We start from the raw sequence: 23,012 nt of genomic DNA, 5'->3' as shown, positions 1-23,012 counted from the left end.
GAGGCTAAGCAGATCTATGAGCAAACTAGAACAACGTTTGAACAACTGTCTATGAATATGAGAGACTGGATCTCAAATAACCGGAGTTTCATGGACATGATACCAGAACATCATAGATCGGTGAAACAAGGGCAGGTCAAAGTGCTTGGACTAATGTGGAATGTCAAAGAAGACACACTGAAACTCAATTTAACTGAAGACCATTTCAGCACAGATCCTCCGATAAACACAAAGAGGAAAGTTCTTCGGGCTCTAGCACGTGTGTATGACCCATGCGGTTTTGTATGCCCGCTCATGTTATCAATGAAGCTGATCTTCCAGAATATCTGTGAAAAGAAATGTAAATGGGACACAGAACTGCCTACAGAACTGACACAATCAGTGGAGAATGTCATGGAAAGCTTGAAGTCTATAATGGTTACAGAGATACCTAGGTATGTGGGGACGGATGTCTCGAGGAGTGGACTGAAGTATCACCTACACTGCTTCACAGATGCTTCCAAGGACGCGTATGCTGCGGTCATCTACCTCAAAGTGTTTGGCGATGGACAAGGAAAATCAGTCTCCCTTATGATGGCTAAATCACACGTGTCACAGACCAAAGACAAGGATGAGTTGAAGATTCCCAAATTGGAATTACTAGGATTTCTGATTGGAAGTAGACTCCTGAAATATGTAAGGAACCATCTTGATCTTGACATTGAGAAAGAATATTTGTGGTCAGACAGTTTGGTCGTACTCAGCTGGATGAGGTCGAATAAATTGCTTCCACCCTTTGTTGCTAACAGAGTGAATGAAATAAAGCGTGACCACCCCAACACAGAGATGTTCTACGTCCACACAAAGCAAAACCCTGCTGACATTGCGACACGACCCGAACTGTTTGAAGAGAAAAGACAACTTTGGTTTAACGGACCAGAGTTTCTTGTCAAAGAAGAATCCTGCTGGCCCCAGAATAGACTCTATGAGTCACATCAAAACCTTCTTTCCGTTGGGGAGGTCCTGGGTGACTACCCAGGTGAACCGACACAGGAAGTATCCACTGGTGATAACATTGACCAACGTGAAGCCCTGGAGCAAGAAAGTCCCAGTGATCCTGACGAACCTATGGAGACTCAGGATCTGAACACGCACGTAGAGAATGGTGAATATCCTACTGATGGAACCATGGAACTTGACAATCCTGAGAATCAGAGTGAAGAGGGTATCCAGCAGCAGACCATTGTTAACAAAAGAGTGTCTGAGATAAAAGATCTACAAAAACGTCACTTTCAAGAAGAACTAAATGGTAAAAGAACACATTTAGCACGAAACTTAGATCTTTTTGTCGATGTAGACGGCCTTCTGAGGTGCCGTGGACGTATGGCGAATACCACTTGGAGCTATGACATGAAGTATCCGATACTACTGCCAAAAAACTCTGAGTTCACCGACAGAGTCATCAAGGAGACCCATGAGAGTAACTACCACGTCGGTGCTCCACACACATTGAGTATCATCAGAGAACGCTATTGGATACCACAGGGGAAAGCCCAGGTGATGAAAGTGTTAAAACGCTGCACCCAGTGTGTCAAACACGGAGGTGGTCCATACCGTTTACCAGCTACGCCGGCACTACCTCCAGAACGAGTGAATTATAACACACCTTTCACTTATACTGGTGTTGACTATCTAGGACCGCTGTTTGTGAGTACCCAGACTGGCAAAGAGAAGCGATGGATAGCTTTATTCACGTGTTTGACGGTAAGAGCCATACATCTTGAGCTTGTAAAGGATCTTTCAGCTGAAGAATGTCTCCTAGCCTTGCGACGGTTTATAGCTGCGAGAAACAAGCCGCAACGGATATACTCAGACAATGCGACTTGCTTCAAGTTAGTTGCTGAAATGGTACAACAGCCATTCTGCGTTAAGAATGACATCCAGTGGAAATTCATATGTCAACTAGCACCGTGGCACGGTGGATTTTATGAGCGGCTGATAGGCATGGTAAAACATTGCCTCAAAAGAACACTGGAAAAACACCTTCTTAACGATACCAGGCTACTAACAGTGGTGAAAGAGGTGGAAAATGTGCTTAATTCGAGACCACTGACAAGAGTCGGCACTGAAGTGGAACATGTTCTCTGTCCAGCAGATTTTTTAAGCCTAGGACAATGTTTAACTATGAGACCGTCCACCGTGGATTCACCGACTTGTAACACGGCTACAAAGAGCGACCTTGTTGAAAGCTGGAAGAGAGGGTATAGCATTCTGGAGGAATTTAAAAGAATGTTCATCCAACAGTATCTGGCTAGTCTCAGAGAGAGATACAACAACTCAAATCTCTTCGATCACCACAAGTAGGCGACCTCGTACAAGTGAAATCGGACCTCAAGAACAGGAACCTCTGGAAAGTGGGGAAGATCCACGAACTGATCAGAGGAAGCGATGGCGAATGTAGAGTAGCGAGGGTCAAGACTGACGATTCTACTTTAACACGTTCTGTTGGCCATCTGTACCCACTGGAGGTGGAGGACGAGACACCTGACATAGAACCCATGGCGGCAGATTCTGTTGAGGTCGAGGAGGTCACTGGAGAGGTGGAGGTTCCAAGGAGTTTGAACCCTACACCTGCACTCGATGAACAACCCGACATCGAGATTGATTCTACGGGTGACTGTGGAGTATCCAGTCCTGATGAAGTCCCACCATCAGGGGAGCAGCCGGAGGAGAGAGGCGTTGGTCGGAGCAAGCGGAGCGCAGCGATTCGAGCCAGGGATAAGATCCTGGAGTGGACGCGGAGCTTGCTCGCCTTGCTGCAATAACCTTTTTTCGCTGTCGAGAGTGTCGCGCCGAGCGCGATGTAAATTGGTAAGTGGTATTGAATAGGTTACTACTTTGTCATGTGGCAACACGGACAGCTCGAATGACAGCTCCAATGGCGAGACGGAAGCACATTGGCGCCATTGGAAGAAAAGCAAGGTACGTGCACGTGGCGTGAGACGGCGCGGGGTGTATGAAATGAGGAGTACATGTAGCGCCTCCACGCCATTACAGGAGCCTGCCCTGGTGAGTGTTTACACACATATTTATACTTGTATAATCGACAATACTAGCTACATGGGAGTGGAACAAAGGGTTAGCCAACGGCCTTTGGTTAACGTAGTTTCACTAAGTCGTAGTCCAATCCTGAGGTGTCTACCTAGACAAATAATACAAGGACATTGGACTGGGGAGCGTAGGGCTCCCCGGAGTGTGTACCGGAAGCACACAGGCAAAGCATGTAGTACGGTCGGTTATGAGTTGGAGTAAGGGTCGGGTCTAGTGGGGGCAGGTTTATGGAGGACCCCGTGGGGGCAGCGCCCCCACGTCCAGGTGGTGTGTAGGACACCAGAGTACTATATGTTCAGCTAGTACTTAGTCTGGAGGCGAACCGATCGTACAGGGAGAGTCACTCTGGATAGGCCAGTAGACTTGACTCTCATTAACAGACGTGCGATGCCAACTCTGGAGTAAATATACATATAACAGTGTGGTCGAAAGCGACCCCTTCTCCTACTCTCATGTAGCATGGCGTTATATGTATTACTGATATGATGAACCCTTGTTGCCCACGCGGATCTATACCCAAGTCGGATTCAGGCATGTGTGTTACACAACGTCGGGTATAAAGAGGGCGACAAAACGAACGAGTCGACCCAAGAGTATGTATACCATGGGACATGACTAGAGCAAGTTTTTATACCTCTGCCACACTATGCTCCTTGCGCTGCCGCGATGTTGCCCTCTTCGGCCACACACTGCCCTACTCGCGCGATTATCGCACTCGCGCCAAAAAACCGACAAAATAGAGAGCGGTGGGCATGACGAGGAGCATGACGAGCGGCGTGACGAGTAGCGCGGCCACACTACGCCTCTCCTACTTCTCTCGCTACTTCCCACGCCGCTCGTCGAGTGTGTGGCAGCTGTATAACATTACTTTGGTCGACTTTGGTTTAGCATAATTTTATGTACCATAATAATCTTATAGCATCATATTACATTAGCAGAATTGTTACTCGCTATCAGAAAAGAAAAACTGCCCCAGAGTGACCGTTTGGTACAACGACAAGCGAAGCGAGGAGGAGTGTTAGGTATTTTGCATCCCCAACACATCCAATTATGCACAAATATTATCTGCAAATGTATTGTTCGACTAAAAGACTATTATGCTCATCAACATTATGACAACAGACGATTTGGTATTACAAAAATCTGCGAAATGATTTGTGCCAAAGCATATTCTGCGTGAAGTGTTTCTGCCAAACTTGACTTCTGCCAAGAACTATTATACGAATCAAATATATGCGTAAAAAGTTTCTGCCAGATAATAGTGAACCGTTTATTATTACTTACGTTTTTCCCATCACGGAACAATGGTGTTCCGGACCTTTGGGAGGCGTGCGCGGGGCCGAAGCCAACGCGTAGAGGCCCTTTTGACACTTTAATGAAATGTAAGGGGTACACCGAGCGGATGTTGCCCTTACCCGTATCATGGGACACACGCAGAGGCAACACCCGCCAGGGTGTAAGGACTATTTGAGAGTTAATGGAATCTAAAATGAACTGGTCTATTTTGATGAAAGTGATGGACTAAATACTGGGCTATGGATAAAAACCGGACGCCTGCCTAATAAAACGGTATCCAATTTTATTTCCGGCAGACGGTGACTCGTCCCCACAAGATGGGCCCCCACAAAAAGCGACATCCAAGATGGCTCAAGGGCAACACCGGTGTGAGAACTCAAGGGTGTCGAGAGGTGTACACCGCTTTCTGCCCAGTGGCTGTTAAGCCACTGTACCAACTCGCGTCTTATGCAAATTTTCACTTCCACCCCTGGGGCATGTAGCCCTAACGACTCCACTCTGGACGGCCAGCCAAGGCAAGCCAGAGGTAGAGAGTACTGTCCCACCCACCCGCCTTACGGGTAACAGAACTCCCCAGGAGCACTCGGGTACGTGGGGTCGCTGTTCCCCAACAGCTCGCCACAAGCTGCCCTGCGTTGACTGATTGCACTGGTAAAACCAATGGGCGATGGGGTCGTCACATCCCTACTTACGTTTATTATTACTTAGGGGGTTCACTATTATCTGGCAGAAACTTTTTACGCATATATTATTATTAGTACTGCCTGAAAGTGAAAAAAATTACACATATTTATGAAATGGACAAATCAAATTATTTTATTAAATACTAGCTTTTGCCTGCGGCTTCGCTCGCGTTAGAAAGAGACAAACAGTAGCTTATGTCACTCTACATCCCTTCAACTATCTCCACTTAGAAAATCACGTCAATTCGTCGCTCCGGTTTGCCGCGATAAACGGACAGACAAACAGACACACACACACGTTCCCATTTATAATCTTAGTATGGATTTTTTATTTATTTTATTTTTTAGTAAGTATAGTAGTAGCTAGAGACCCGGGTTCGATTCCCGGCTTCACCACTGGCTTGCTCGTTTTTTGTTTAGTGTATGTTATTTCAGTTTAATAGCTTGTAAAATATTTGTAAATACTTACGAGTCAGCCAACCTCCACCGCCTTGGCCGACCTAAAGAAAAATTAATATCAAAATAATCTTTAATAACATTTGAAGAGTTCCCTCGATTTCTCCAAGATCATCAGACCCCAACTTGGTGCCAATGGGACCATTTTGGGGTTATACCCGTTCGATTAAAAAAAATTTTTGAAAATCGGTTCACGAATCTCGGAGATATCGATTAACATGCATACAAAAAAAAACATTCAACGAATTGAGGACCTCCTCCTTTTTTTGAAGTCGGTTAAAAACTACTTCAAGCACTAACTTTCCTTAGATTCTCAAAGCTGTTAAGAATTGTAATCAGTAATCAGTAATTTATTGCAAATTCATAGGTACATAAAGTTATTACAGTATTTATTTTGTGGACAGCTATGAACCCTGTAAGGGCACTGCAAATTTGTATCTTTATCGCTAGCTTACTATCTAAATTCTAAATTGATAATCATCGGTGCCGAAACATGTAGATACCTAGAAGGCTGTGCATAAGATCCGAGTTGCACAAAGAGCCATGGAGCGCCCCATGCTCGGTATCAAGATTCGAGATCGGGAAAGGAATAAAAAAAAAATCAAAAATTTATCCGTTAGCTCTTTGGATGGACGACATCCGCAAAATTGCGGGTCACAACTGGATGAGACTAGCTCAGGACCGGACACATGGCGTACTAGAAGAGAGGCCTATGCTGCTGATGATGATGAATCATCATTTCCTAACCATTTGCCCAGCCATAGCTTGAGAAATTAGGGTAAGTTCACTTTCAAGCGTCTGGTAAAAGTTATGGCCGGCGGAAATGGTCACACTGAGAGAAATTTGCATTGTGAATTTAACAAGTTCAACTTGTTGCGGTTTATCCGTTTGAATCAGCCAAACGTATGTTTAAAACAATATGTGTCAAGTTGTTTTTATAAAATCGACTTGTTGATTCAAATATATTGCCGATTCAAATGACAAGTAGCTTGTTGTTTGAACCAAAGAGCACGTAGGCGCTATTTTAACCAAAAAACTTGTTGAACGAACATGAAAACTGGTTGTATTTTCTCTCAGTGCAGGTAATGATAATTACCAAATCTTTACAGTCTTTTCTAACACATATTTAAAAATTTAGCGTTGATAATTTGAGGAAAGCTAGTGTTTATTTTAAAAACCTTATAGAAAAAAAAACGGCCGACGGGCCGAACTAGGTAATTTATGCATTTAGAAAAATACCACAAAGTTTTATCCTTGCGGAAATGAGGAAGGTCTGGCGGCTCTGGGCTCTAAAGTGAAGAATGAAAAACGCGTGACGAAAACCGAACACCTACTTTTTTAGGGTTCCGTAGTCAACTAGGAACCCTCATAGTTTCGCCATGTCTGTCTGTCCGTCCGTCCGTCCGTCCGTCCGTCCGTCCGTCCGTCCGTCCGCGGATAATCTCAGTAACCGTTAGCACTAGAAAGCTGAAATTTGGTACCAAAATGTATTTAATCACGCCGACAAAGTGCAAAAATAAAAAATGGAAAAATATGTTTTATTAGGGTATCCCCCCTACATGTAAAGTCGGGGCTGATATTTTTTTTTCATTCCAACCCCAACGTGTGATATATTGTTCGATAGGTATTTAAAAATGAATAAGGGTTTACTAAGATGGTTTTTTGATAATATTAGTATTTTCGGAAATAATCGCTCCTAAAGGAAAAAAAGTGCGTCCCCCCCCCCTCTAACTTTTGAACCGTATGTTTAAAAAATATGAAAAAAAAAACACAAAATTTAGAACTTTATAAAGACTTTTTAGGAAAATTGTTTTGAACTTGATAGGTTCAGTAGTTTTTGAGAAAAATACGGAAAACTACGGAACCCTACACTGAGCGTGGCCCGACACGCTCTTGGCCGGTTTTTATTTTATTATGAATGGGCTTATTCTTGACAGACTATTAGCCAAAGACGTGGCCTACGATGGAGTGAGCTCGCCCAAAAGATGCCCGTTCAGATATATGAGCTCGGAAATATAACCGCCGGCAAGGAATTCCACTCCTTGGCAGTGCGCATAAGAAAAGAAGAAGCTAAGCGCTTCGTGCGAATTCGCGGAATATCTACCTACCAAGAAAAGATGGAAACCGGCTGTGCGTTTAAGAGTCCGATGGTAGAATGGGGACGGTGGAATAAGCTCGTGTAGCTCTTGAGCACACTCCCCGAGGTGCAACCTATTTTTATTACATTGAACATTAAGTGTTCTATCATAATTATTTAAGTACAAACAAGAAATGTCAAAACTTACCATTTTAAATAATTTTAATCTAAACTTATTTTAAGGTGACATTTTATGCAATTTCGTTTCGAAAAGTGACAAGTCTGTCACGACTTATTATTCTTCTTTTTTTTCAAAGAGGTAGAGTTTCGTTTTCGTTTCGCATCGCAGAAATGCCATTCGGCTACGTGCGTACTTTGTGCCATTCGAATCACGAGCTGATTCGATCCCGACGATAAAAAAATGTGTTCCAAATTTTCCATACAAAATTCGAGGTTCCTACATCGCGCTCGCAGTAAGTTCATACTAAAATTGTGACGTAAAGGAAAAAAAATGAGGACACATTTTTTTATCGTTGGGATCGAATCATATCGTGATTCTGGCCCCGTAGCCGAATGGCATTTCTCCGACGCCAAACGAAAGCGATACGCCGCTGGCTCTGTCGCGCCAATACGCAAGCGCGATAGAGATAGATATCTACTAGCGCTTCGTTTCGTGAGCGTTTCGTGAGCGATTGTGCTATTCGGCTAGCCACCCTGATCTGGTAAAGTTCGATATTCGAGATTTATTTTGAAACACATCCAGCTAGGAAACAAAGTTTATCGTGAGCGTTTGTGCTTTTGGCTACGTTACCCTGTGTTGAATACGCCTGTCGCAAGTTCTTGGTACCACACACACTCAATCCGTTGATGGGCCATTTTTTTCAACGTAATACTTTTTTTTCGGATTTGAAATTGTTTATGTGGTTTCCACTCAGAATCGCGAGCTCTTTCAATCCTAATAGGAGAAAAAAAGTGTCCCAAGGTTTTTTCCTATTCCGTTACCATTTTTTCATACATTCTGTATGGCGGCAACGGAATGGAAGGTTTGAAAAATGTATGGAAATCTTGGGACATTTTTTTTCTCCTATCATGACCGAAAGACCTCGTGATTCTGAGTACGAATCGCGTAAAAAATACCCATGTTACAAAAAAAAATAGGGTGGACAACTTAAAAAAAAATGGCCCTGATAGTGAGACTTGTATTTATTTACTTATTAATTGATAATACATAGACCTAGTGTTAGAAAATAAAACAAAAGTCTAATTCAAAAATATTTATTGTTCTCCCTACTAAATGTACTCAAGTATTCGTATACTTCCTCTTAAACGTAATTACTTAAACCTAAATTAAGTGCTTAAATATATTTTTATACACAGACAAAAAATATGTTTACGTATCCAAAACATAGGTGGCAACAACTTGCAACTCGCTCGCGAGTCAATACACCTAAAGCCTGACCAGTGTGCGTAGCCGAATGGCACAAACGCTCACGAAACGAAACGCTCGTAGATATCGCTCTTGCATTGGCGCGACAGAGCCAGACTAGCTTTCGCGGCGTTTCGTTTTCGTTTCGCGTCGCAGAAATGCCATTCGGCTACGGCATCAGAAATATATGACGACGTTGCAGTATTTCATTAGAAATAATTATTTTCTTAATACTGAACTGTCACTACACATGAGAATTACAGCGCCCTCTTGACAATCCATATCCATACTTCCATACTAATATTATAGATGGGAAAGTGTGTGTGTCTGTTTGTCCGTCTTTCACGGCAAAACGGAGCGACGAATTGTCGTGATGTTTGAAGTAGAGATACTTAAAGGGATGGAGAGTGACATAGGCTACTTTTTGTCTCTTTCCAACCCCCCACTTCTCCAACATGGGGCTGGACGTTTTTATGGAGCATTCCGCAATTATCAAATTTAACGCGAGCGAAACCGCGGGCAAAAGCTAGCAGACATATAATTCTGGCCAGGCTTTAGCGCGAGTTGAAGTATGGACTCTCGTGCAAGTGACCAGCGAATCGTGTCGGGATACCCTCATCTGGCAGAATAATTGTAGCCCGAAACACATCTCGCATAACATGTTTCGTAGAAACACTTTCGGTCGAATGGTAATTTCGCAGAAAACTTAGTTGACATTATTACTACAACGCATAAGATACATTTGGCAGAAAATTATTTTACAGAACATTACTTTGGTCGACTTTGGTTTAGCATAATGTGTGTACCATAATAATCTTATAGCATCATATTACATTAGCAGAATTATTACTCGCTATCAGAAAAGAAAAACTGCCCCAGAGTCACCGTTAGGTACGACGACGAGCGAAGCGAGGAGGAGTGTTAGGTATCTTGCATCCCCAACACATCCAACTCGCTATCAAACATCGATTTAAACTTCTCTAGATACACTATCACCTACAAATTCGGCACTCAAAAGTGTCCGATCGCTTAGTTGCAAATGTGTGCGTCCAGTTGACAAACGAAAACTTCGCAATGTAGTAAAAACTACTTTCATTTTTTTACAAAAACAACGTTATTTCTTAGTACTTAAAGTTCAATTTCAAATGCAAGCAATTGGCGGTTATGACATTAATGAATGTGATCATCGCGAAAGCCATAAAATTTTATTACCGCAGATCGCAGGTGTGCATATTTTTAAAAAAATCTACGTCTTATTGCAACCAACTTAAGTTTAATTTCGTTTGCGCTGCAACAATCTAAACGCCATTTTTACATTGGGAACGAGGATGGACAGAGGCATCATGGGAGTCGCGCTATGAGATGAAAGGCGAGAATGAGGAAATTTGCGGTATTTTTGCGAAAAACTGTTTTAAAAAATCCTATTAGATAGAAAATTTCTTAAGGAACAAAACGTTTGGTATAACATTTTTCGAGATGTTGCGTATTTTAAGCGAAAAAAAATGAGTTTTTACTGTACGATATTTTTATTGATATTATCTCAAACAAAAAAATATATAAGGTACGGCGGGACAATTTGGACTGGGGGACAATTGCAACTGAACTGATTAATATCTCCACGTTTTGCAATGTTTGCATTATTAAATAGAGTCAACTGAGGTATATATATATATATATATATATATGGGTGAATCAACTTTTTCTTGTTTGTTATTGCCATGGTTACGGTCCCCTGGGTCACCCTGGTTTTATGCAAAATTATGGTACTTAAACTATGCAAACCTGCAATCCTGCATGTAGAGTAGTGGCAAATTAAATAAAGGGGTTGGTGGCACCAGAAAACTGCATGTTTGCATAGTTTAAATAGCATTATTTTGCATATAATATATGTGTGTGTGTGTGTAGGTATGTATATATATAACATATGTGTGTGTGTGTGTGTGTGTGCGTGTAGTGAGTGTATGTGTAGCGATTATGTGAAGGTAAACAGTTGAGGGATTGTATGTGGTGTGTGTGAGGGTGCACTTGGAGAATATGAATTAAGTAGCTATTAAAACAAAGAAGAATTGAACGATGACATTAATTTATTATTCTACGTATAATTTCTTTCAAAGCTTTGTTTGGGTAAATCTTCTCTCCGCTCCTCAGCTATAATCTTGCGCCATTTTTCCCTTTCAACGTCTTGTTTTGGGAATCTGGAATAAAAAGCTTTTTTATTACTTAAAAACGAATTTGCTATTCCCGGGTTGTTTCTTTTTATAATTAAAGTAATTTATAAGATATGTATTAATATTATTGAATTGAAATCATTTATTTCAGACTTATTGGTCCATAATAATAAATAAATACATACATTATTAATATGAATTAGGCTTCTTTTACAAAAAATATAAATTAGCGACTCCATCATTCCATTTTTAACTATGTTCCACTTCATCCATCTTTTGTCGCCGTCCGCTCATTACTAGTATAGCGCGAGAGAAAGAGACAAACTGCGTAAGACCAAATCAAGGAATTTACTTTAATTATTCTAGAAAATAAATGTTTTTTGTAAGTTAGGAAGCCATTTTGACCACAAATGCATAACATTATAAAATTATTAACAATTACTTACCGGAAATACGATACGTCATCCTTTTTCAACGTATATAAGGTGTTATTTTTGCACTTTTTTACGGAGCACTTAGGCATGTTGCCGACACGGCGGATGAAGCGCTACTGACCGCCCAATTGTGCTTAGAACATTTTCAAGCACAATTTGCTGCGGACACATTCTAAGCCGTGATGGTGCATCTAGGTAGTTTAGATCGATGCTATCAAATAGCAAATTACAACTTTATGCCGCCTAAATATTATGCACAAATATTATTTGCAAATGTATTGTTCGACTAGAAGACTATTATGCTCATCAACATTATGACAACAGACGATTCGGTATTACAAAAATCTGCGAAATGATTTGTGCCAAAGCATATTCTGCGTAAGGTGTTTCTGCCAAACTACATTTTTAAAGTCCAGCGCCGTATGTTAGGATCCTTATCAAACACAGACGAAGGGTTAAGTGCGTTTTCACATTATCCGATCCAATATCGGATGTAGGACCGATATCCCATACATTTAAGCCGCCATCTTGGATTTTTGCCTTAGAATCCGATATCGGATCGGATAATGTAAAAATGCACTGAAGTTCACGGGGGCGTCATTTTGATCTTATTGCGTGGACAATTTTTGAAGTGAAACTGTTCTTCTAATGCGATTTCCAACTGAGAACGTTAAACTTTTAACACTCCGTGTTGCCACTTCCAACTGACAGCGTTAATCGTTCAACGCTCAGCGATGCCAACTCGAATGTTGAAAAGAAAAACGCTTAACTGATGCCAGGACTATGCCAATTTGCGAAGTGAAACTCTTGGACCTGTCCGTATTTCATTAGTTTATGTTTTATTTTTCAATTTTGAACAATTAACAATGTAAAATATTAAAAACAGTAAACTGATGGAAGTAACTATAAATGCAAAATCGTGACAGTCACTTGACAGAATGACTTACATGACCAGTGGTAATGCTGAAAGTGAACGCAGCTGACGCGCGCGAAGGAGGGTAGATCGCGCGCTGTCTACGCAACTTTGACATCCACCCGCCTTCTTCAGTTTTCCGTGATCATGATGCATACAACTGCGTCGAAATATCGGGAGCTCGACAAAAATCAAAAAGGTAATCACGGTCTAGGTATATCCCGGTCAATATAAGTCTAATGAAAATATTCGTCAATCATTCAAAACTCTTACTTGACAGAATGCCTTACAGAAGACCGCAGCTAAATAGCACTAGACCCTACTCATAGTGTTGTGTTCCTGCCGGTGAGTAAGGCTGCCAGAGCTCAACGAGGGTGCGGTGTGTTGGTGACGGATGGAACTAATATGTTCCGTCTATTGTCCTTTGAGTCGTCGGCAACCCGAACCCTCCTTAGATCTTGTACACTCCTTTTTGCTGTTTACAGCAAAAGGGAGTGTACAAGTTTCTAATGGGTTGGCAACGCGCATGTGACACTCCTAGAGTTTCAGGCGTCCATAGTTTACGGTGACCGCTTTCCATCAGGCGGACCGTATGCTTGTTTGCCACCGACGTAGTATAAAAAAAATGTTTTTAAGATTATGTTACAAAGTTTCACTTCTTACGTGCGGAGTGACTACACTATTTTTTATCGGCTTTTTCCGATAAATGGAGGGAGTAATGACTGACTAGAACTCGTGTTCGGACACGAAGATAAACAGTTTAGCGACAGCAATGCCACCGAAGATGTCGCCACTGTACAGTTCCATGGACAATTCAAGCTCGATGCTCTGAGGGCCTTGCAGCGGGCGAACGAGGGACACCATACCCTGGTGGCCGATTTTAGTTAATCTGCAATCAGAAATGTGAAATAAATTACAAACAAATAAGTAGGTGGGCCATTTTTTTAAAGTTGTCCACCCCACTTTTTTTTTGGATTTGAAAATTTTTATGTGGTTTCCACTCAGAATCGCGAGCTCTTTCCATTCTAGTAGGAGAAAAAAAATGTCTCGAGGTTTTTTTTCCATTCCGTTACCATTTTTACGTACGTTTAAGTACGGTGACCTAGATGGCATATGGCATTACACCTTTGGGGTAAGCTCAGCTAGATGACGCTAATACATATTACATTTATTTGACATTTTACATATTACATTTATTTATTTGATATATTTGAAATTTTGACACATATCAAGCTAAAAATATGGGCAAAAATGATAAAACTGAGGTTTACAAGTTTTAAGCCTGTGTCAAGAGATGGCAGTCTATACACTGTGATTACATATTTGACTTCCACAGTAACTCTCTAGAATACTCGATCCTCTTTGGTTTATGTATGTGTTGGGTTGATTCGGTAACTAAGTATACTTACAGAAAGGCGTTGATGTCAGCCTTGTCCTTGACTGAAGGCGGTGCGTTGACGTCCTTCAATCGGAGCTCGAAGTTTTCTCTCACGTCTTTCCACGCGGGTCCTTTCATTGTGAATAGATCCACCTGCATAAAAAAGATAAATAGGTATATATCCAATTTTTTCTAATGTTTTTATAAAAGGCAAACCATCAGACTGATAGCTGACATGCCAGCCCAGCCCGAAACAGGTGAAGGGATGGAGGTGCGTTTAAGACGGATGTAGGTACCTACGCACTGCAGGCTCTTTTCTTGAAGGTTTTATCGATCCGGAGATGGGCCATTTTTTTGTCAAAGTTGTCCACCCCCCCTTTTTTGTAACATGGTTATTTTTTAGGTTGTAACAGTGGTTATACTCAGAATCGCGAGCTCTTTCGATCCTGATAGAAGAATAAAAATGTCCCAAGATTTCCATACATTTTTTCGAACCTTCCATTCCGTTACCGCCATACAAAATGTATGAAAAAAAGGTAACGGAATGGGAAAAAAACCTTGGGACACTTTTTTTCTCCTATTAAAATTGAAAGAGCTCGCGATTCTGAATGAAAACCACATAAAAATTTCCGAATCCAAAAAAAAGTGGGGTGGACAACTTTGAAAAAAATGGCCCAGATACTGCAGGCGACATGGTTCATTCCACAGTTTAGCGAAGCAGGTAAATTCTAGATTTAGTTTTGTAATTACGATTTTCAAATCGAACATTTGTAACTGTTGACGTTGAAACTTTAGGTCCTTGGACACATACATATTTTTGGATAGACATCGCAAATCGCTTGGCCCCGTAGCCGAATGGCATTTCTGCGACGCCAAACTCCGCAGAAATGCAGTCTGGCTCTGTCGCGCCAATACGCAAGAGCTGTGCGCAAGAGCGATAGAGATAGATTGCATTTCTGCGGCGTTTGACGGGCCTGGTGACTTCATAACACAATGTATGAGAATTAAGATAAGTACAACGAGGAAATACCGCCAGCATCCTTAGATTTAACGTTATCAAGCGACGAGGTATGTACGCCTATAGACGTTGCTCGCCTAAAAGGGTGAACTCTTTGTCAAATCATAGTTTTAATAGTAAACAAGTCGATTAATAGGTAGAATTTCACCACCATTTGTGGCGTAGGCGAGAGGCTGGCCACCTGCCACTGCAATGCCACAATTTGGATTTCGTTCAACCCCTCTTTGCCAAGAGTGGCACTGAAACAGTAGTTCATGTGCTCCGCCTACCCCTTTATGGGATACAGGCGTGATTATATGTATGTACTTAAGTAGATTAAAGTAATATTTAACTTGCCTTATTATCAGGAATGTATAACTTGGACACGAAGGTGATAAAATTGAAGGAGTAAGTCGTGGGCTGATGTGCGCACTCCCAGTCTGTGGGTGCACACACCTTCTCGATCTTCGTGCACCGGCTGAAAAGAGAAATAGAACATTCATTTGACAATTTTTGCTTTTTATGAGAGGTACCGATGGATAGATGAGATCCAGAAAGATCTGTGTGAACTAGAATGACTAAATGTCATCAGCACAGGAAAGGAACGAATGGCGAAGTCTAGTGTCGACCAAGATCCACTTCGGGTCGCTGAGCTTACGAAGTAAGTAAGTATGAGAGCGGAAAACTGGATACACTAAAAGGTTTTTTTAAATTTATTATGAGGCTTCGCTCGCGTTAGAAAGAGACAAAAAGTAGCCTATTACACTCTCCATCCCTTCAACTATCTCCACTTAAAAAATAAAGTCAATGCGTCGCTCCGTTTTGCCATGAAAGACTGACAAACAAACAGACACACACACTTTTCCATTTAATAATATTTGTATGGATGAGAGTGATTGAGAGAATGAGAGATAGTGATTACCAATCCTCAAAAAATACCTTGGTTTGGCTATACCATAGTTTGGCAAAACTTTCTGAACTCCGTACCTTCATCGGATGCATCAATTGGCAACATGGGTAAGTTATTCTCTAATATCGGTACCCACCGCGACTTACCATTAACAATCAAAACCAGCCTCTTTTCAAATTTCCTGACGATTGACGAGTCTCATCCAAAAATCTGTCTCGCAATGGTATCGGATTTAATGGCAGCATCTGTCCTAGACTTGAGCTTTCAATTTGCGCTCTCATTATTGACCATATTTTTAGAACAAAATCTTTACTCTTGAGTTTACTCCTATACCTCCCATCTGTTCTAGGAGCTAGAATAGATGGGAGGTCCTTCGAAGAGTGATGAATCTCTAATATTGAAGCAACATCGTCACAATTCAAAATCTAACTTACTGTTTGCTCTCCAGGTACCCCCTAGGACATGTTATCCTCTCACAAGGGTACCCGCCTCGAGTGTTTAGGCAGACATCGCTAACGCTACCAGTCCGTTTTCACATTATCCGATCCGATATCGGATGTCGGAAGAATTTCTATGGAAAAAATCCAAGATGGCTCCTGTAATGTATGGGATATCGGTCCGACATCCGATATCGGATCGGATAATGTGAAAACGCACTAAAGCGTTCCCGCAGTCTAGATTCTTCTTAATGCTCATTCTTTTTCAACCTCTTATTATTAACTGCAAAAACTATCCTTTCTTCGAGTACCTGGCGCAGTCTTGTTCAAAAGTCTGTCAATGTTGGTAAAAAACTTACTGTTTGCTCTCCAGGTGGTACCCTCTAAGGCATGTTATCCTCTTATAGCGGTACCCGCCTCGAGTGTTGAGACAGACGTCGCTGACACCAAAGACTCCACTGCTATTAGTATTAGGATCTTACTGTTTACTCTCCAGCTGGTACCCCCTAGGGCAAGTTATCCTCTCACAGCGGTACCCGCCTCGAGTGTTGAGACAGACGTCGCTGACACCATAGACTCCACTGCTATTAGTATTAGGATCTTACTGTTTGCTCTCCAGCTAGTACCCTCTAGGGCATGTTATCCTCTCATAGCGGTACCCGCCTCGAGAGTTGAGACAGACCTCGCTGACACCATAGACTCCACTGCTATTAGTATTAGGATCTTACTGTTTGCTCTCCAGCTAGTACCCTCTAGGGCAAGTTATCCTCTCACAGCGGTACCCGCCTCGAGTGTTGAGACAGACGTCGCTGACACCATAGACTCCACTGCTATTAGTATTAGGATCTTACTGTTTACTCTCCAGCTGGTACCCCCTAGGGCAAGTTATCCTCTCACAGCGGTACCCGCCTCGAGTGTTGAGACAGACCTCGCTGACACCAAAGACTCCACTGCTATTAGTATTAGGATCTTACTGTTTACTCTCCAGCTGGTACCCCCTAGGGCAAGTTATCCTCTCACAGCGGTACCCGCCTCGAGTGTTGAGACAGACGTCGCTGACACCATAGACTCCACTGCTATTAGTATTAGGATCTTACTGTTTGCTCTCCAGCTAGTACCCTCTAGGGCATGTTATCCTCTCATAGCGGTACCCGCCTCGAGAGTTGAGACAGACCTCGCTGACACCATAGACTCCACTGCTATTAGTATTAGGATCTTACTGCTTGCTCTCCAGCTGGTACCCCCTAGGGCAAGTTATCCTCTCACAGCGGTACCCGCCCCGAGTGTTGAGGCAGACATCGCTGACACCTCCGTAGACCGTCCCCGCTGTGCTGGCGCAGGGGGCTTCGCCTGTCTCACACTCGTCAATATCTGCAGAAAGGAATGCCATTTATTGTAAAGGATGCGTGTTCAAAACCCAGCCTAAGCATCTTTTATATGAAATAACATTTGACATTATCAAATCGTTTTTCTTCGAAAGAAAAACATCGTGAAGAAAATGTCTGGGTTGTAAAAAGTAAAAACAAATGACAGTCACTTTCATGAAAACTACATACTTGCTAAGGCCTACTATAGGCATAACGTCTTAACACCCTTGCAAAAAAGAAGAAAAAGATAAAAAGCTGCACAAATTTCAGAATCATCATCTTCCTTGCGTTATCTCGGCATTCGCCACGGCTCGCGAGAGCAGTCCGCTTTGACAACTAATCCTAAGATTTGGCGTAGACACTAGGTTTACGAAAGTCTGACCTTACAACCCGAAGGGCAATTAGGCCCTATTGGGACTACACAAATACCTATTATCAGAATACTTAGAAAATATCAGAATACTTAGAACAATTACACAAAATATACTTAATGAAAATGACAGCTTACCAACACAACTCCTCTTATCTTCAGAGAGTCTGTAACCGGCTGGACAAGTGCACCTGTAGCTTCCAGGCTCGTTGACACAGCGTCCGATGCAGAGGATCTTGGACTTGTATTCCGTACACTCATCCACGTCGGAACACGTTCTGGAAATTAGATTTACGAGTTACCACTGATGTGCAAGTTGCGGAAGTTTTCCAAAACAATTGAAACAATCTTGATCCGTGAAAGTTCCACAATAATATAAGAAATTTAAATTTCTGAAATGGTTTTCTATTTCTTCTTTAAGTACATATCAAAATTATTCGGGTTACCCTCATCTGGCAGAATAATTTTAGTCAAAAACACACTTCGCATAACATGTTTTGCAGAAGCACTTTTAGTCGAATTATAATTTTGCAGAAAACTTAGTTGGCATTAGGTATTACCTACTACCACGCATTAGACACATTTATCAGAATATTGTTTTACAGAACATTACTTTGGTCGACTTTGATTTTGCATAATTGTATGTACAATAATAATCTTATAGCATAATATTACATTAGCAGAAATATTGCACGCTATCAAAAAAGAAAACCTGCTCTAGAGTCACCGTTAGGTACGACGACGAGCGAAGCGAGGAGGAGTGTTAGGTATCTTCCATCCCCAACACATGAAACTTGCTATCAAATAGCAGTACGAGTAGGGTCTAGTGCTATTTGGCTGCAGCTTCTGTAAGGCGGAAGTACTTCCATAGTTGGGCTCTGCTCTAGATTCGAGCGAGATGATATCCGCTGTGCTGTGCCCTACCACAAAGCGGAATATCATTCGCTATGCCCTACCTCCTACCACAGACATATTATGTAACTCCGTATAGACAGATAAAGTCTAAGAAAAAAACGTACCTCAAAACCATAATGAAAAAGGTACGGTGGCCAAGATGGCGTTACACCTTTGGGGAACGCTCGGCTAGGTGGCGCTAATAAAAATGTTTGACATTTTAACACATATCAAGCTAAGAATATGAGCCAAGCCAAATTATCAGAACTGAGGTTCAAAAGTTTTAAGCACGTGTCGGGAGATGGTAGTGCACTGTGATTACACATTTTACTTTGACAGTAACTCTCTATAATACTCGATCCTCTTTGCTCCTACTAAACCTCGCCTCGTGTAAGTGCGTTTTCACATTATCCGATCCGATATCGGATGTCGGACCGATATCCCATACATTACAGGCGCCATCTTGGATTTTTTCTATTGATATCCTTCCGACATCCGATATCGGATCGGATAATGTGAAAACGGCCTAAGGCGACTAAATGACAAGTGATGCCGCCTGTATCCTTCGCGGGATCGTTGTTTACAAGACCTGCGCCACCACAACAAAAAATCTATATTTTTTAGGGTTCCGTAGTCAACTAGGAACCCTTATAGTTTCGCCATGTCTGTCTGTCCGTTCGTCCGTCCGTCCGCGGATAATCTCAGTAACCATTAGCACTAGAACGCTGAAATTTGGTACTAATATGTATATCAATCACGTTAACAAAGTGCAAAAAAAAAATGGAAAAAATGTTTTATTAGGGTCCCCCCCCTACATGTAAAGTGGGGGCTGATTTTTTTTTCATTCCCACCCCAACATGTGATATATTGTTGGATAAGTATTTAAAAATGAATAAGGGTTTACTAAGATCGTTTTTTGATAATATTAATATTTTCGGAAATAATCGCTCCTAAAGGAAAAAAAGTGCGTCCCCCCCCCTCTAACTTTTGAACCATATGTTTAAAAAATATGAAAGAAATCACAAATGTAGAACTTTATAAAGACTTTCTAGGAAAATTGTTTTGAACTTGATAGGTTCAGTAGTTTTTGACAAAAATACGGAAAACTACGGAACCCTACACTGAGCGTGGCCCGACACGCTCTTGGCCGGTTTTTTTTAATACTACGTCGGTGGTAAACAAGCATACGGTCCGCCTGATAGAATGCGGTCACCGTAACCTATGGACGCTTGCAGCTCAAGGAGGGTCACATGCGCGTTGCCATTAGAAACTTGTATACTCCCTTTTGCTGTGTACACAGCAAAAAGGAGTGGAGTGTACATCCACCACAAAAAAATCTATGTATTACAATTTCCCACCAACCTGTTGTCCTTGTTCAGTCTGTAGCCTCTATGGCAGGAGCACTTATAGTCGCCCCAGACATTATTGCAGCGCTGCTCACACAGAGAGCCCGTCGGAGACTCTGAACACTCATCTACGTCGACACACACCTGAAGAACAAGGTTATTTCTAAGGGCCCATTTAGACGGTTCGAGAACTCGCATATACGAGTTTTAATGCATTGTGGTATTTGATGACTGTGCAAAATAGGCTACTAGACTCGTATCGAATTTAGCACATCAAGTTATTGTTTTCTGTAGTATTTGACTTAAGAAATCAATATTTATAGCTTGCGGGCATTAAAAGTGCGTGATGACTGCGTATTTTTAATTAAAAATGTGTGTATGTTTTTTTTTAATTATGGACTCCGAAAACGGTGTTGGCTGATGGAGTGACGTCACATAATTCAGATCAACTATGGAAATTAGAGGTAGTAATCTGATCTCCATAGAAGCAACCTCTATTCATAGTGGTTGACGGGTGTGACAATCTGAAATATTTTTTTCTAAATATACTGACGTCATGTCATAGATATTCTATAGATTAATATGGCTGATGTTGTTTTTGCCTGATCACGTAAAAGTAAACTTTAAATATTTTTTTTGCGGGTTTTTAAGTCGTAATAAAATATGGTACTATTTTTTTGGTTTAATTAGACAGTAATTAATAATATAAGACATACTTTGAAAAAGGGTCAAGTAGCCTATTGTATGTAACCTCAACAACCTGCAATGTAACTAAAATCGCATGCGAGTTCGCACGCCGTCTAAATTAGGCCTAAAGTTGGTAGTTCTTTAATTATAGAGCCGATGATTAGATATTTACAAAATATCATTCGGTATTTTAGTTTCTGGCAGTGATCAGGAGATAAATGTAGTTAGTTACTCCATAAAATTATATAGAAAAGGGTGGTAGATAAACAATGTGCAGCAAAATAGACAAGTATTGATCGATCTGACTACCTTTTTCAACTGCCGATATTTCGACGCAATTACATGCATCATGGTCACAGGTTACCCCAGTCAATATTAGGTCCAGTGAAACTAACCGTAAATCATTCAAAACTCTTACCGTTCATCATCATATCGAATACAAAATGAACTCGACTGGCGGGTTCAGGACCATAAGAATCCATAAATAAAAGAGGCATTAGAACCTCCATTAAATTTACCTTGTCGTTGGCGGGAGCTGATCTGAACCCTTTGTGGCACTGGCACTGGTAGGAGCCAACAGTGTTCACACAATTGGCATTTTGAGAGCATATCGACTGAAACAAACATAAGATAATTATAAGGTACAGCGGGTCAAATATTGACTGGGGGAAAATTGTAACTAATCCATTTCTACCATTATTACACTATGATGTTGAGTTTACATGTATCCACTGAACACGCCTACCATATATAACCGGTGGACACTCTATTTATTAATGCAAACATTGTAAAACATGGGAAAAATGGACCAGTTAGTACATTTTGACGACCGGTCTGGCTCAGTCGGTAGTGACCCTGTCTGCTAAGCCGCGGTCCTGGGTTCGAATCCCGGTAAGGGCATTTATTTGTGTGATGAGCACAGATATTTGTTCCTGAGTCATGGATGTTTTCTATGTATATAAGTATGTATTTATCTATTTTATTTATCTATTTAAGTATGTATATCGTCGCTTAGCATCCATAGTACAAGCTTTGCTTAGTTTGGGGCTAAGTTGATCTGTGTATTAAGGTGTCCCCAATATTTATTTATTATTTATTTGCCCCCCAGGCGAGATTTGCCTCACTGTACCTTACTATTATCCTAGCTGGCAGATCATTTGCAAAAATTTAAGACCAATATGTGGTAAATCCTAAGGTTGATAGTTCAAGTAGAAATCACATGCCAAGATTCTGATTCAAGACTTGATTGTGCCATGGAAAAGAAATCTGGTAAGATTAGCGACTAACCTGGTTTACCAGCTAAGGCACACTCATCTACATCAGCACACTCGTGGTCGCCAGCAAGTCTGTGTCCTTTAGGACAACTGCACTGGTATCCACCGGGAAGATTGGTGCAGTATTGCAAGGGTCCACACTTCGCTTCGCCAGTGGCGCATTCGTTAACATCTGGAAATAAAATATATATACTCAATCGTATAGCATACATTGAAGACTGTCAGAGATTTTGAGGTCGATAAGCCAACGGGAGTGACTGACAGATCTTCAACTGGTCCAGAACACACCTGTAATTTGGACCAGCTAAAGATTTGAAGAAAGCGTAGAAAATATGATTACATTTTTTCACCGTATTGCAACGAGTTAAGGTGAAGAAATGTACAGATATTTAGAGAACTCGACTGTACCTAATCTATTGTTCTTCAGTTCCTCAAGATATTCGCAGAGTTGAGAATCAATTTGGTCTCATTTATGTAGTAATATAGAAATCAGTATAGTCAAATGTTTATTTGTGGTTTTTTAGTGTAACCTACTTTAAACCTAGTGAGATAAGTTCTATTCGAAGTATGTGATTTACTGACAGGTGGATATCATCCGCTGAATTGGTACCTATAATCTGTTAACTTAACGCTTATTATTTTTCCCCTCACTATCGTGATTTGTCCTTCAATACCAGCGGGTAAAAACGCATTTTATCCACTAGTGGGTAAAGTAATTTGACCTTGAATAAAGTCTAATTAAGTTTGTGTGTCTTTAAAATTGATAAAAGTAGGTGAATCTAGTAATAAAGATGAACCTGTGGAACTAC

At 41.3% G+C, this 23,012-nt stretch overlaps 1 protein-coding gene across 1 annotated transcript in view; it reads right to left on the bottom strand.

Moving 5' to 3' along the window:
- Window positions 1-13,060: 13,060 nt before the first annotated feature.
- LOC125237294 (fibulin-2-like) overlaps window positions 13,061-23,012 on the bottom strand; it is a 59,383-nt gene continuing 49,431 nt past the window's right edge. The window contains exons 21-29 of the mRNA XM_048144284.1: window positions 22,217-22,375; window positions 22,064-22,074; window positions 21,448-21,543; window positions 20,259-20,386; window positions 18,141-18,280; window positions 17,486-17,636; window positions 15,276-15,396; window positions 13,953-14,074; window positions 13,061-13,432 (exon numbers count right to left, since the gene is read on the bottom strand). Coding sequence (XP_048000241.1) covers window positions 13,270-13,432; window positions 13,953-14,074; window positions 15,276-15,396; window positions 17,486-17,636; window positions 18,141-18,280; window positions 20,259-20,386; window positions 21,448-21,543; window positions 22,064-22,074; window positions 22,217-22,375 — 1,091 coding nt within the window. The 3' untranslated portion in view covers window positions 13,061-13,269. The remainder of the gene's footprint in view (window positions 13,433-13,952; window positions 14,075-15,275; window positions 15,397-17,485; window positions 17,637-18,140; window positions 18,281-20,258; window positions 20,387-21,447; window positions 21,544-22,063; window positions 22,075-22,216; window positions 22,376-23,012) is intronic.

This window comes from Leguminivora glycinivorella, chromosome 21 (assembly GCF_023078275.1).
Source record: "Leguminivora glycinivorella isolate SPB_JAAS2020 chromosome 21, LegGlyc_1.1, whole genome shotgun sequence".
NCBI classification, from domain to species: Eukaryota; Metazoa; Arthropoda; class Insecta; order Lepidoptera; family Tortricidae; genus Leguminivora; species Leguminivora glycinivorella.
This window is presented reverse-complemented; position numbering and strand designations above follow the sequence as displayed.